The 14165-nt window shown below is 59.6% G+C and overlaps 1 protein-coding gene across 2 annotated transcripts in view; it reads right to left on the reverse strand.

Annotated features, from left to right (window-relative positions):
* The window catches only part of SMARCD3 (SWI/SNF related BAF chromatin remodeling complex subunit D3), a 34087-nt gene that overhangs the window by 6067 nt on the left and 13855 nt on the right, over nt 1-14165 (reverse strand). Inside the window, exons 1-2 of one of the 2 annotated variants that reach the window (XM_082632121.1) lie at nt 3209-3450; nt 161-372 (exon numbers count right to left, since the gene is read on the reverse strand). In XM_082632121.1, coding sequence (XP_082488247.1) covers nt 161-372; nt 3209-3286 — 290 coding nt within the window. In that variant the 5' untranslated portion in view covers nt 3287-3450. Of the gene's footprint in view, nt 1-160; nt 373-3208; nt 3451-14165 lie in introns of those variants that run through there. The other variant, XM_082632122.1, reaches the window with a different exon arrangement.

Consider the following 14165-nt stretch of genomic DNA (forward strand, 5'->3'; position numbering starts at 1 on the left):
GAACCAGACCAGTGCCCCCTCAGCCCGCCTCCCGGGAGGGCATCCCACCCAGGACGCCTGTTCCCTGCTGGTCGTTCTCCTCCCGCTTCCAATCCCGCTCCTCGCCCACCCCGTCCCTGAGGGTCCTGCGTCCGCCCCCTCTGCTCTGGGCCCCTCTTACCTGCGGCTCCGCGCGGGGGCGGTGGGCACCGGCTGGCCCTGGCTCTGGGCCTGGCTCTGGCCGGGCGGGGGCGCTGCTCGCTTGCGGGCGGGCTCCATGCCCGCGGGGGCCAGGCCGGGTCGCACGGCGGGGCTGCCCATGTACGGGGAGCCCGGGGGTCCCATGGGCGCCCCCTGGTGGGGCATCCGGGCTCCAGACGGCATCCCGGGGCGCTGGGGAGGCGGGGGGTGAAGCAGACACAGGCGTCCGCCGGTCAGACCAGGGCCCCTGTTCCAGGCGCGGCGAGCTGCGTCTCTCCCATCCCAAGCCCCCGGCCCGTGACCCTGCTGCCGACGGCTCGAGCGAGGGGTGGGCGGGGGCGCCGGAACCGCGCGGCTTTGGCGGAGGGGGGCTTTGCGTCTCGCTGCAGGAAGCTAACTGAAGCCAGGCAACCGCACAGGGTACTGCCAGCCTCGGATTTGCGGAAGGTGCCGCGAAAATGAATATTAATGGCGCCTTTCAACCTTTTTAAAGGATGTTCACATCCACATGCTCCTCTGCAAGACAGTCGGAGCGGGTCCTTCTCTCCCCACTTGACAGATGAGGCAACCGCGGCTCAAGGAGAAAAGCAACCTAGCCAAGGTCATGCAGCTCCTCCAGGCGAAGGCAGCGCTGAGCGGCCGTTTCCTGAGGGGCTTTTTGCTCTCTGCTGCTTCGTTTAGTTTAGGGGCTGGGCTCCCTGCTCGGACTTCTGGTGCCCCTCTTCCCAGTCCCTGCTTCCCAGTCCATTCCCTGGGCTGTCCTGCCTTGAACTCACCCTTCCCATTTCAACCCACTCATCTCTCTGGGCCCCTGCCTTTGACCCCTCAGCCCTGATCCCCACCCCCTTCCTCTGATTCCAAGCCTCCCCAGGCAGGGGCTTTGCTGACGTAGCCCATCCCCATAATTTGCTCTCAAGGTGAAGGCTGGAGGAAACCTGAGGGACTGAGGTCAGACCTCACCAGGATTCTCCGATGGGGGGTGGGGGGAGGCTCAACTGGAGATGGGAGGTCCAGAGGGCTTGGGTAGGTCAAAAGCAGCAGCATTTCCTCTTATATCCATCTCTCCCTGCCCGTCCACCCGAATCACCAGAGATGGTCCCATCCTCCAGACCGCCTCTACTCTCCACCCTGCCCCAGTGAGGTCAGAACTCTGGGTTCGCAGGGGGCCACGGAGAGGGAGATGAGGCAGGTGTACTCCTTTGCCGCTCCCCCGGTGCTCAGCCGGGATGTAGATGACATCAAATGTATTGAGTGAAGTGGTCCACAGACTTTTAAAACCTCACGTGTCCAGATTCCAGAAGAGGGGCTGGGGAGGGTCTGAGGGGCTGTCAAGTGGAGGGTGGGTGGGATGGGGACTGGAGAGCAGGAAGGAGATTTAGGGGGTGACGGTTGCAGACCTGTGGCCCTGACACCATCCGAGCACCACCCACTTCACCCCCAGGAGCGCAGCTGCTCCCAGGACCGGGGAGGAGCAGAACCCTAACCCTGAGCTTGGTGGATCCCTTCTAACTGCCGACCCCCGCTCCGGTCCCTCCTGCCCCGCGCTATGTCTCACCCTAACCCCCAGCCAGCCAGCTGTCTCTGCCCATCGCCTCCGCGGTGAAACCTGCCTGTCCATGTGTCTGCCTCCCCTGCCCCACCTGACCCTGTCACTCACACCTCCAGGGTGGCAGCCCAGAATGGAGCCCACGCCGGCCATTCCCCACCAGCACAGATGGGCCACTGGGAGTGGGGCAGTGGGGCTCCCAGCCACCCAATAACTGAAGCTCTAAGTTGGCCAAATAAAAAATCCATGTGTATAGTCCCTCTCCCTCCTACATGGGCCTTTTAAAAGGGACTCCCCAGGCAGCAAGCTTAGGACTGGTCACTAGGCTGACTGACATGGAAGTTAGCCCAGAGAGCCCGGTGGCTGGAGGACAGCTGCCCCGGGGAAGCCCCTTTCCCCATCAGATGCTCTCCCACTTAACAAGGCCAGTGGCACTCACTGATCTGCTGAAGAGGCCCTGAGAGGGAGACTTCCAGAGCCCCCAAAGGGCTGTGCCAGCCACCAGGGATCGGCGACCCACACGAAGGGCCAAAATTCTAGGGACTCTGGCCTCTTTTGCTGAGAACGTGCCTTCCTTGGGGTCACAACCAAACGTGGCTACTGTGAACCTGACTGTCTCCTCTATATTGGGCTCCAGCACCAGCACCCATCCCAAGTCCTGGAGCCCCTGCCTCTCCTATTCCACAGCCCTTCCAACCTATTCCCATCCTCTCAGGTCCCCTGGGCTCCCTCAGGCTCCCGGTGGGCCTTCCAAGCTTGCCCGTGGCAGGACGGTGCTGCCCGGCCCCTTTGGTCTCTAGGCCTCACGTCCCTGACTCCAGCCCTTCCTTCACACCTTTGAGGCATTAGGGACATCAGCTTCTGGTGGCTGAGTCTGCCGAGGGATCCTCAGACCCCTTAACTTGGGGTCTGTCCCTAGAGAGGGCCTCTCTCTGGCCTTGATGGCAGAGGCCGTCAGCAAAGCCCCAGAGTCTTCCTGCCGGGATGCAGAGGTTGTTCAGCCCTAGGGCTTCCGGCTCACAGTGCCTACAGGGTCACCTGCTCCTTGCTCCTGAGACACAGAGAAACACTGTCCCAACGGATTAACAGACAGCCCAGCCGAGCGATGCCATGTCCCCCACCCCCACCCCCAGGGCAGAGGTAACACCTGGGCCCACAAGGAAAAGAACGGAAGACAGCACGTCGGGTACCTAGGGGAGCCCCCACTTGGGGGGTACAGTCCCCAAGTCCCACCCCCAGCCCCTGACAGGAACCCCTGCAAACGCCTCCCTTCCCCGCCCGGGCACCCATCCCCGGCCAACCGCCTGACGACGTGTTCGGGTGCCAGGGCGCCGGCACAGTCCTGGGGCTGGGCCGCGGGCCGTGGCGCTCCCGCTAGAGGGGTGGGAGAGCGGGAGCCCCCCTCCCGGCCCCTCCCGACCATCCCTCCATTCAGCCCGAGCCAGCTCGCTCTCCCTCCCCCGCTAACTTTCCCCCACTCACCACCCCATGGACCAGAAACTCAAAAAGTTTGCTTTTCGTGGCTTTGCGCGCCCCTCCGGCAACTTCGTCCGCGGCCATCGGGGTGGGCTCAGCGGCTCCTCTCACTCTCTCTCTCTCTCTTCCTCTTTCTTTCCCTTTTCTGCCTTTTTTTTTTTTTCCTCCAACTCTCCCCTCTGAGTCCTGCTGGGCTCTCTCACACTTCTACTCGAGCGGAGTGGGGAGGGGGCCCCTTCAGGGCTGCCCTGACGGCCCACGGCCCACGCCGCCGCCGCCCGCCCGCCGCCGCCGCCGCCGCCGCCGCCGCCGCCGCCGCCGCCGCGGCTGCAGCATTCCTGCACTGATAAGACAGAAATAGTCCGGCGGCCCGGGGTCTGCCTGTTGACTCGGCGGGGACAGAAGAGCCTGCCTTTCCAACCCTCGCTGGCCAAACAGCGCAGATAAGCGGCGAGGCACGCCGGCCAGCCCGGCTCCCGGGCGCTGGGCAGCGGCACTGCAGCCCGAGGCCGCCCGAGGGCCGCGGGGAGGCGGCGCGGGGAGGGGACGCGAGGGGAGGTGGCCGGGGGCTCGCCGGCCCCCCGGCCTCTCGCCTCAAATAGTTTCTCGGTTAGGGAATTCGCCGGCAGGGCCAGGCAGGGAACAGTCAGTTCCAACTTTGCCCCCAAGTGGCTCCTGCTGCATTTCTGAGGCCCTTTCCCCAGAGACCTGGCAGGCCAAGTAGGGAAACATTCGCTGGAAGGAATCCGGGGGGAGCCGGAGCCCGGACGAGGCCTTTCTCCTGCACCGGGGCGGCAGGCGTGGGTGTGCCCCGGGAGGCGGGGTGCCCCTGCGTCCACAGATGTGTGCGCCCTTGTCTCACCCGCCGTGTGTGTCTGCACCCTCGTGTGGGCACGGCTCGGGGCTGTGGGTGTGGATGTTTACGTGCGTGCACACACAAATGCCTCCTCTGTGTGCCTCCCTCCACGAGAGCCTCCGGTGCGCGCGCGTGCGTGTGTGGCGGGACACGGTCTGTGTCTCCCAGCCCTGTGTGAGTCTATTTCGGGGCATGTGAGTCTTTGTTTCTATGTGAGAGAGTGAGGGCAGTAGGGGAGGTATTTCGGAAACAGGGAGGTGAATCAGGCTCGTGAGAACAGGAAGAGAAGCTGTGGGGGCAGGCCGGGAGCCGGCGTGGACGGCGGGGGGTGCGGGGGGTGGGGAGAGGGAGGTGAGCAGGACCCGAAGGTTCTGGAGTCGGGGGTGGGGTAGGGGACCCTGAGGAGCTGAGGCGCTGGGTATGGGAGGGCCGGCCTCAAGACCCCAGAGAAAGCAGGGGTAGCGGTGGGGTTACAAGGGAGCCTCAGAAGGGGTGGTGTGGAGGGAGCTGGCAGTCCCTGGGGCGAAGGAGGGACAGGATACAGGAGGGGCAAATCCTGAGATTCCCCAGGCCAGGAGCCCTGGCCCCGCCCATGCCCCCAAGGCCACACCCCTCTCTCCTCCTTCTGGAGGAAGAGCCCCAGGGCTTCGGGACAGAGTGGGTCAAGTTTATGGGCCTCCTGGGGTTGTAATGTCAGTATCCAGGTGAGGATGGGGCAGTGCCTGGGGGAATTTGTTGGGAAATTTATTTGAAGTTAGATACTGAAGACCCAGCATTACCCTGGGGCGGGGTGCAGTGGGGTGGTCCTGACCCTCAACCCTTCAGAACGCCTTCAGAGGTCAGGACAAAGAACCTAGGGAGTGTACTGGCTTGGGAGTCTTTTTTGCCTGCAGCCTGATTTCCTTGGGCCCCCCTGTGCTTCTGGTTGTCACCGTCCATTTAAGTGCCCACTGTCAATCCCCTGAAAGGCTAGAGAGGGCATGTGGTCCACGATGCCCCTCCTCTACCACCAGCTTAGCAGGGGACCTAGAGATCCCCTTCCTACTACATCTTTACCCAGGCTTACCCCCCCTAGACCCACACTCTCAGAGACTGGGCCCTGCTGGGGTCGGAATGGGTGGGTGTTTGCCATAGGCCATGAAGGTGGCTGCTGGTAACCTGGGGAGCTAACCTCTCCAGTCTCTCCGCTAAATTCCAAAGCCCCTTGCTCATTCCCATTCCCAAGCCTCTGCTCCTGCTGTTCTTTTGCCTGGAATCCCCATGCTGCTCCTCCGCCTGTCCTAAGCACATTCATTCTTTAAAGCCCGGCTTGGGCCCCACCTCCTCCAGGAAGCCTTCCCTGGTCCCACTCCTGTGCACAGATCTTTCTGCTCTCTGAATGCCCACTGCCATCTACCATGGCCATGAACTGGCACTTTACTAATGTCTCACGTTCCCTGCGTTTCATGTGTGTTATGTTTGGTTTTCCAAATAGGCTGCAGCCCCCTGAAGTCTGAGGCTGGTGTTAAGTGCCACTCTCCCTCCGTGCCTGCACACAGGGACTGGACATGTCCAATGCCTGCTAACACTTGCAACCACCCAAAGCTCAGTGGCCCAGTGGACAGAGCTCATACTCTGCCACTTACCTGAAGCTGTGCCTCACCATGGGCACCCCGCCCCCCTGTGGGTGCTTCTAGCATGGACATGTGACACCTTGGAGGTTCTGGGGGACAGGGGCAGGGGCAGACACCTCTAGGCTTTATGTAAAGCTCCGAGGTCTCAACTCTTGGAGAGGCCTTTTGGGAAAAGAAGACAGCAGAGGTGGATCAGCACAGTGGGAACACCAAGCATTTGTGAGGGGGCTGGTCTTGGTGGTGGAGGAGATTGCAGGAGGTGGTTAGGCCAACGGATCTGGTGCCACCGAGGTGAGTATCGCTCAGGTCCATAGATAACAGCCTCCTGGGTGCCCCCAGGATGAGGGCCTCGCTCTGCAGCCCCCTCTCTGGGAGACATCCTTACGCATACACAGGCAACAGATATATAGGGCATACCTGCCCCCAGGCACACACACCAATGCAAACCAATGCAAACACCAGAGGAACAAGGAGACACATGGATTTGCACACACAGGCACAACGTGATCACCAATGCAGCCCGCTCACAAGGCCTCAGCCAGCAGACACGTTGTGCATGCTGCTTTTACAGGGGCGACCCTAGGTGTGCGGACACCGGCGAGCCTTAAGACCAGAAAGCAGAGGTGCCAGTGAGGGTGTCCCGGGCCAGGACTCCCACCTCTCAAAGGCCAGGCTTCCCAACGGCTCAGCCCCAGAAGGGCGCTCAGCAGTGCCACGCCGCCCGCCGGCTCCTGCGTCCTGCCGGGTGGGAAGGAGGCCCGGGGGAAGCCCCGATTCCAGCGGGCAGGGGCCCTTCTTCCCCGGCTCAACCCGGCCCTTAGGCTCGGCCGACCGGCCCAGGCCGCGCTCCGGGCAGGCCGTGCGCGTGTCCGGGCAGAGGGCGGCCGCCCGGAGCCGGAGTCCCCCCTGCCGTCCCCCCATCTCTCCTTCCCTCGCCGAAGCACCACCAGCACCAAATGGCAAAGCGCCGCTCCCCGCGCAGGGAGAGGTGCGCCGCGGCCGGCGGGACGGGCTCGGCGGCGCCCCCACGGCGCCCGAGCGGGCGGCGGCCGGGCGCTGGGGGGCTCGCCCGGGACCGCGGCCGCCCTCCCTCGCCCTCACCCGACCGGTAACCGGGCAGCGGCGGGAGCCGGGCCCGGGCATGCGCACTGCGGCCTCCCTCCCGGTGAAGGTCAGCCCAGGGCCTAGCTGCAGGACTCAAAGGCGGCGGGCGTGGGGGAGGCGGAGGAGGGAGGAGGGGTGCAGCGGAGAGACTTAACTCCTTCCCCGCAGGAGGATGGCCACCAAGGCAGGGGCCGGAGCCTGGAGTCCCACCCTCCCGCCTTCTGCGGAGGTCCCGCGGCGGGCACAGAGCTCAGGGGGAGGGGGGAGGAGGGAAGGAGGGGGAAGCGCGGGGGGGGGGGGCGGGAGAATGGAAAGAAGGAGGCTAGAAGAGGAGGGAAGCCGGGAAGGGGAGAGGGAGGAAGGCGAGGGAGGAACAAAGGAAACCAGACTGAAGGGAGCGACCTCTTTCCTCCGCCTATATCCCCAGCAATGAAGCTTTCCTTAGTGGCATGAAATTACCGTCACAGAGAGAGAGAGAGAGAGAGAGAGAGAGAGAGAGAGAGAGAGAGAGAGACAATGAAGTGAGACCACCTGGAGCCTTCAGGCTGAGGAGAGAGAGAGAGAGAGAGAGAGAGAGAGAGAGAGAGAGTGTGTGTGTGTGTGTGTGTGTGTGAGAGAGAGAGAGAGAGAGAGAGAGAGAGAGAGAGAGAGAGAGAGACAATGAAGTGAGACCACCTGGAGCCTTCAGGCTGAGGAGAGAGAGAGAGAGAGAGAGAGAGAGAGAGAGTGAGTGTGTGTGTGTGTGTGTGTGTGTGTGAGAGAGAGAGAGAGAGAGAGAGAGAGAGAGAGAGAGACAATGAAGTGAGACCACCTGGAGCCTTCAGGCTGAGGAGAGAGAGAGAGAGAGAGAGAGAGAGAGAGAGTGTGTGTGTGTGTGTGTGTGTGTGTGTGAGAGAGAGAGAGAGAGAGAGAGAGAGAGAGAGAGAGACAATGAAGTGAGACCACCTGGAGCCTTCAGGCTGAGGAGAGAGAGAGAGAGAGAGAGAGAGAGAGAGAGAGAGAGAGTGTGTGTGTGTGTGTGTGTGTGTGTGAGAGAGAGAGAGAGAGAGAGAGAGAGAGAGAGAGAGAGAGAGAGAGAGACAATGAAGTGAGACCACCTGGAGCCTTCAGGCTGAGGAGAGAGAGAGAGAGAGAGAGAGAGAGAGTGAGTGTGTGTGTGTGTGTGTGTGTGTGAGAGAGAGAGAGAGAGAGAGAGAGAGAGAGAGAGAGACAATGAAGTGAGACCACCTGGAGCCTTCAGGCTGAGGAGAGAGAGAGAGAGAGAGAGAGAGAGAGAGAGAGACAATGAAGTGAGACCACCTGGAGCCTTCAGGCTGAGGACCCCTGATTTCTGTGTCTGGTCCATCCCTAAACCCAGCCAGCCCCCACTTTCTCCTCTGGTCACTAAACCCCAGGGCATGCCAGGAGGCCCAGAGGCAGCTCTGATCCAGCCTACCTGCCTGGTCCAAGTCCCAGGCCCCCAGAGAACCCTGGCTAGACCTTAGGGCTGGGTGAAGGGGAGTCTGCACCTCAGGCCCACCTCCAGCGAGGGGCTTCCTCCAGCCAGCAGACAGGACATCCGCAGACAGGACCGCGGCGTTGTGGCACAGTCCTCCCCCTCCTCCTGGCTACCCCCACTGCTCTTCTCAGGCCAGAGCAGCGCTGGTCACCTCCCTCCTTGTGTGAGAATGTTTCTGTGCCCAGGACATCCTCTGCTACTATCAAGGGGGCTGTCTGTCTCTGTGCCGCTTCATCTTTCTGTGTCAGTTTTGCAAACACGAACAAGAGAGACAAATATGATAGAAAGAAGCAAAAAAAGAAAAAGTAGGATGCCAAAACCATCGTGTGACCTTGGGCAAGTCACTGTACCTCCCTGTCCCCCAGGGAGTGAAACACTGGGCCTCTGGGGCCCAGAGGGAAGGCCCATTTTGGATTCACAGCCAGTTTTCTCTCACTCCCCTCAGGGCCACCATTAATCAGGTGGTCCCATGTAGCAAAAAACGAGCCACACTGGCTTGGACCCCCTTCTGGTGAAGATGGGGTCGGTCTGAGGGGGGGTGTTTATATGGAATACTGATGGGTGCTATAACTGCCCCAGCTGGCTGCCACAGCCCAGGGGCTGGAACATAGGGTGGGGCTCTTCCTGGAGGGGGGCGGCAGGTAGGTGTCCCACTATCCTTGCTCCCCACCCATCCTCCTCTGGACCAACAGTGGCCTGTCTGGCTAGATTCGGGGCAAAAGCAAGAGGGATCCGAGGCCTCAGAATCCTCAGGACTCCAAGCAGAGGCGAGCCTCTTCCTCTCTTCTGGGAGCGTAGGTGCCTACCTCACTCCACCGGCCTGGGGAGACCCACCCATCCCCATACACCCCCTGTGGGGCTGCAGCCATCCCTCCTGCCCTGCTTGTGCCCCGGGGCTCCCAGACCCCAGCCAGCCTCTCTCTTGGCAGACAGGAGCCCCATCCCACTGCCTCTGATTCCTCTCCTATTTCTCCCACAGCTCAGTGCCCCCTCCTGACCAGTGCCAGGATAACCTCCTGGTAGTCAGCATCCCAGTCCTCCCCCCAGGAAGCTTCTGAGGCCTCTGCTACTGCTCTGACCAGGTGGCCAGAGGGATTTCTGGGAACCACTGCATTCTGAGGTCTGGGATGTCACCTGAGTGAAGAAAACTGAATACACAAAAAAGATTCATATATACACTACCAAACGTAAAATAGCTAGCTAGTGGGAAGCAGCCGCATAGCACAGGGAGATCAGCTCGGTGCTTTGTGTCCACCTAGAGGGGTGGGATAGGGAGGGTGGGAGGGAGACGCAAGAGGGCGGGGATATGGGGATATATGGATACGTATAGCTGATTCACTTTGTTACACAGCAGAAACTAACACAACAATGTACAGCAATTATTCTCCAATAAAGATGTTAAAAAAAAAAGATTCATCTGTATTGCCTTAAAGATTTTCTGGGGGGAATTAAGCCAAGTGGAAGTGGGCAGTGGAACGTACAGATGAAACATCCACGGAAGCCACACGCGGGCCTGGTCTCCCCATGTCTTAAACTTCATTAGGAGGCAAGGGCGAGCCCTGCTCACAGGGTCTGAAAGGGCACTTTCTACTCTGCCCGCTCCCCTCCTGACGCAACGCTGCCTCTCTGCCCTGGAGGCCCCTGGGGGCGCCCGCCTTCTTGTCACCATGCCCTTGTCCCCACTGCATCAGGCGCCATGGAAAGCCCCAGACTCCCCTCAACTCCCACAACCCCGGTTCCACAGGGCTCTGGGTGCCCCTCTTCCGCTGCCATCTCCCACCGAGCCCTTCCCCGTGTGGTCTGTCGGAAGGAGAATCTCCAATACACTCGGCTACTTCTGTGAACATCCCTTTTGCCTTCTTGTGACGTAGCTGGGCTCCCCGCTGAGTAACCCCCACAAACCCTCCATGTGGGGGGCAGTGGTCTTCCCAGAGTCCCCACTGCCACTGGCCTCGAGGCGGGGTAGGGACCCTCCTTGCCCCTCACTGCTGCTTCCAGACCCCTGGCTTTGCATCTTACCCCCAGGTACGGCGCCTTCTTTTCTGGAGCCTTCTAGCTCCTGGCTCACGGTCACTCCTCTGTCACCCCTGACCTCTTCCCGCTGCTCTCCTGGATCCTCATGGACAGCCCCTCCCATAGCCTGGGGCTCTGGGTTCCTCGGCTGCCTCTCCTCCAGCGACCCTCCACCCTCCCTCGGTCACTCACGCCAGCGTCACCTCTTGGACCCTGTCATTGCAGCACCTGCGGCCCCCCCCCCCAGTCTCAGTCCTAAGCTCCCGGACCACCATCTCCTTTTTGTCCAGCCCCCTGACCCCCAAAGCCTGTGACGCCACTGGAACCGCTGGTCTGTCTCTTTGACCTGCACCCCTCATCACAACCACACCGCCCTGACATATACTCTTTTTCTTTTTTTTTTTTTTGAGGTACGCGGGCCTCTCCTGTTACGGAGCACAGGCTCCAGATGTGCAGGCTCAGTGGCCATGGCTCACGGGCCCAGCCACTCCGCGGCATGTGGGATCTTCCCGGAGCGGGGCACGAACCCGCGTCCCCTGCATCAGCAGGCGGACTCTCAACCACTGCGCCACCAGGGAAGCCCTCTTTTTCATTTTTAGTTATGGTAAAACATACATAACGTAAAATTTACCATTTTAATCTCCTTTGCGTATACTCTTGACTCTCTTACTTAAGAGTTAAACTCGGCTTCACCAACTCCTCCCCTGCACCCCAGGACCTGAATGTGGCTGGAGAGACACACCACTGCCCTAACCTGGTCTCACTGTCATTTCCAGAGCTTGGACTTCAACTGGCCTCATCCTGCCCTGCCGTCCCCCTCTTTCCCTAGACCATTCAGGTCCTTTCCCGCTCCCACTCCCCTATGTGAGTTTTCCACATCTTCTCCCTCCTCCAACCTCCAACTCCTCCTCCCCACCCCCTCACTCCCAGCTGATGCCCTTGCTTCCCACTTCCCTGAGAAAACAGAAGCTTCTGAAGAACTTCCAGAGGTTCCCACCACATCCTCCCGCCTCCTGGCAACTCTCTTGCCTGGTTCCTACAGCTGAGTTATCTGTGCTCCGATCGAAAGCCGGCCATCCCCGTGCATGTGAGGTCCTGTCCCCCCAGCACACTTGAGGCCGTTGCTCCAGCAATTCTTCCCCGCACCATCATGTCATCAGCTTAGCTCTCTCTGTTGCATTGCTCCCATCAGCATGCTAAAGCACTGTCACCTTCCCTGTCTGAGAACCACTCACATAACCTGCTTATCCCATTGGTTACTGCCCAGTTGCAATAAAATTTCTCAAAAGAGTTGTCTACATTTGCTGTCTCGGTTCTCCGCGAATTCCAGTCCCTCCAGGCACACATCTCATGGTTCCACTGAAAATGCTGCCGTCTGGCCACCGCCGATGACCCCACGTTGCAAAGTGCAACATCAGCCCTCGGGCATCACCTCGCTTCTCCAGCCTCAGCATCCCACACAGTTGATCACTCTCTCCTCTTTTAAATACTCTCTTCCCTTCGCTCGTAAGACACTGCCCTCTCCTGGTTTTCCTCCTGCCTCCCTGGCGGCTCCTTCTCAGTCTCCTTGGCTGTCTGGCCCTCTTTCCCTCTCAGGGTGGGGTGCCCCAGGGCCAGTCCTTGGTCCTCTTCACTGCTCTACAATCATTCTTTGGAGATTTCATGCATCCCCCAATCTCAGAGTTTTAAATGCCTTCTATATGTTGACAACTCCCATTTTCCTCCAGCCCATTTTCTCTCCCAATCCTTGGACTCATGTATCCATTTGTCTGCTCACATACTGTCGAGTCCACCCGGACCCTGAATAGATATGCCCACAATGAAATGCCTGCTCTCCCACCTCAAACTTGGCTCACTACCCACGGTCCTCACTCTCCCTCCAACCGCTCAGGCCCGTGACCTTGGCACCAGCCTGGGATCCTGTCTTTTCCTCACATCCCACATCCAATCAGAAAGCAAGTCCTGTTGGCTCTGGATCCAGAATCCAACCCCTTCTCACTCCTCCACTGCTACCACCCTGGTCTAATCCATCAATAATGAACAGCTTTGCTTCCAACCTGGCCCCCAGCCCTCTATTCTCAACACGCAACCAGAACGGTCCCCTCTTAGGAAGGGGAGTCAGATGGCGTCACTTCCGCTCGAACCCCTCCCAAGGCTCCCCCCAATCTCACTGCCAGTGAGGGTCAGGCCGTGCAGGTCCCCGGACCCAGTCCCATGCCACCCTCTGCCCGCTCTGTGTCCTCACCCCCTGCATCTCCGTCATTCTTCTCTCTGCTCCGGCCTTTAGGGCTTGGAGCCTGCTGTTCCCTCTGCCAGGAATGCTCTTCCTCCAGCTAACTGTCGCCTCCTTGAACTCTTTGTTCCAATGTCCCCTTCTCAGTGGGGCACTCTCTGTCCACCCTATTAGAAGTCACCACCTGCCCCTCCCCTGCCAGCTCTTTGTCTCTTTCATCTGCTGGGTTTCCTTCCCGTCCTGCACACCTTCCTCCATTCTTTATAACCTACTTATTACGTTTAGCGTTCACTCCTCTCTCCCCCGTTAGAATGTAAGCGCCCCAAAGGCTGGGATCTTTATGCCTTGTTCATGGATAAATCCCAAGGAGAGACCCCAATATCTCAAAGGTGTGGGTAAAGAGAACCCACTCCGAGTCTACTCAGGATTGCCGGCGTGCTTCCAAACACTGGGTGATGTTACAATCCGGGCTCATGTTTCGTGGGATTAATAACATCATCTCAGATGTGGGAGTCTGCTGTTGAACAAGCACTTTCACACACATCAACCTGTCTAACTGACAGAGACCCTACCGGGTGGGGGCTGGGATCCCCCTTCTAAAGATAAGGAAGAAGAGGCCCTAAGGACCCGTGTGACCTGCCAGAAGTCGCTGTGCTGTTACAGGCTGGGGCTGGGGCTGCAGAATGGGTCTCCCAAACTCAAGGTCCCTGGCTTCTCTCCTTCATCTCAATTTGCCTCTCTGATGGCCCCTCACGGAGTGCCTGCCTGCTGGGGATAGACACACACACACACACACACACACACGTGTGCCCCTCCACCTTCCCCAAACACCTGCTTTTTAAAGAAGGAAATCAAGATCCCCAAAGGCCTGCGCATTTAAGCTGAATTACCTTCAATTATCTTTTAAAATACACTCCCCAAAATCTCAAGCAGATTGTTTCAAACACTGGGAATATAAATTCTACAAAATTTGCCATTGAGGTATCTAAAATAAATGTCAATGCGTTGGAGGAAGTTGCATTATTTCCTATGTAAGGATTACCTTTTAGCCAAACAAATGAAACCCAGTTAAACTCTGAACAAGCCCCTGGCTCCTTGCTCCTGTGGGCGAATCAGCGGGCCGCTCGCGGGCTTCTCCTGGCTGGACAGATGGACACACACGCGTGTGTCCACGGAACTCCTGGGTAGGATCCACGCACACGGATTGCCAAGTTGGCATGCCGCCCTGTCCTCCAGGAGCCACTGCAGGTACTTCTTTTGGGAACACGTGGTTACCTGCCCACAGGCCATGGGCAGCCCCAGTGCCACTTCGTCCTGCCTTCCTGGCACCACGCGATGGCCATAGGTCTGGAGAACTCAGAGGGCCCGCCCTGGCCTAAGAAGGGTAGGAGAAATGATCCAAGCAAAAGGCAAAAGTCTCCGTCGATGCGCAGAGGGCCCCAGGCTTCTCGTTGAGAGGAGAGGTCTGTGAGGGCTGCTTGTGATCAAGCATTTCATGGTCAAAGCCCAGCTCAGCGCCCCCCATGTCCCCACACAGCACACCCTGGAAGTCTCTGGGGCTCAAACAGCTGTGGTGACAACCAGGAGGCCTCGTGAAGACTCACCATGGAGCAGGAGGGGGAAAGAGACGGAGTGGGGTGCTCTCA

This window comes from Mesoplodon mirus (genome assembly GCF_964341445.2).
Source record: "Mesoplodon mirus genome assembly, chromosome: 9".
NCBI classification, from domain to species: Eukaryota; Metazoa; Chordata; class Mammalia; order Artiodactyla; family Ziphiidae; genus Mesoplodon; species Mesoplodon mirus.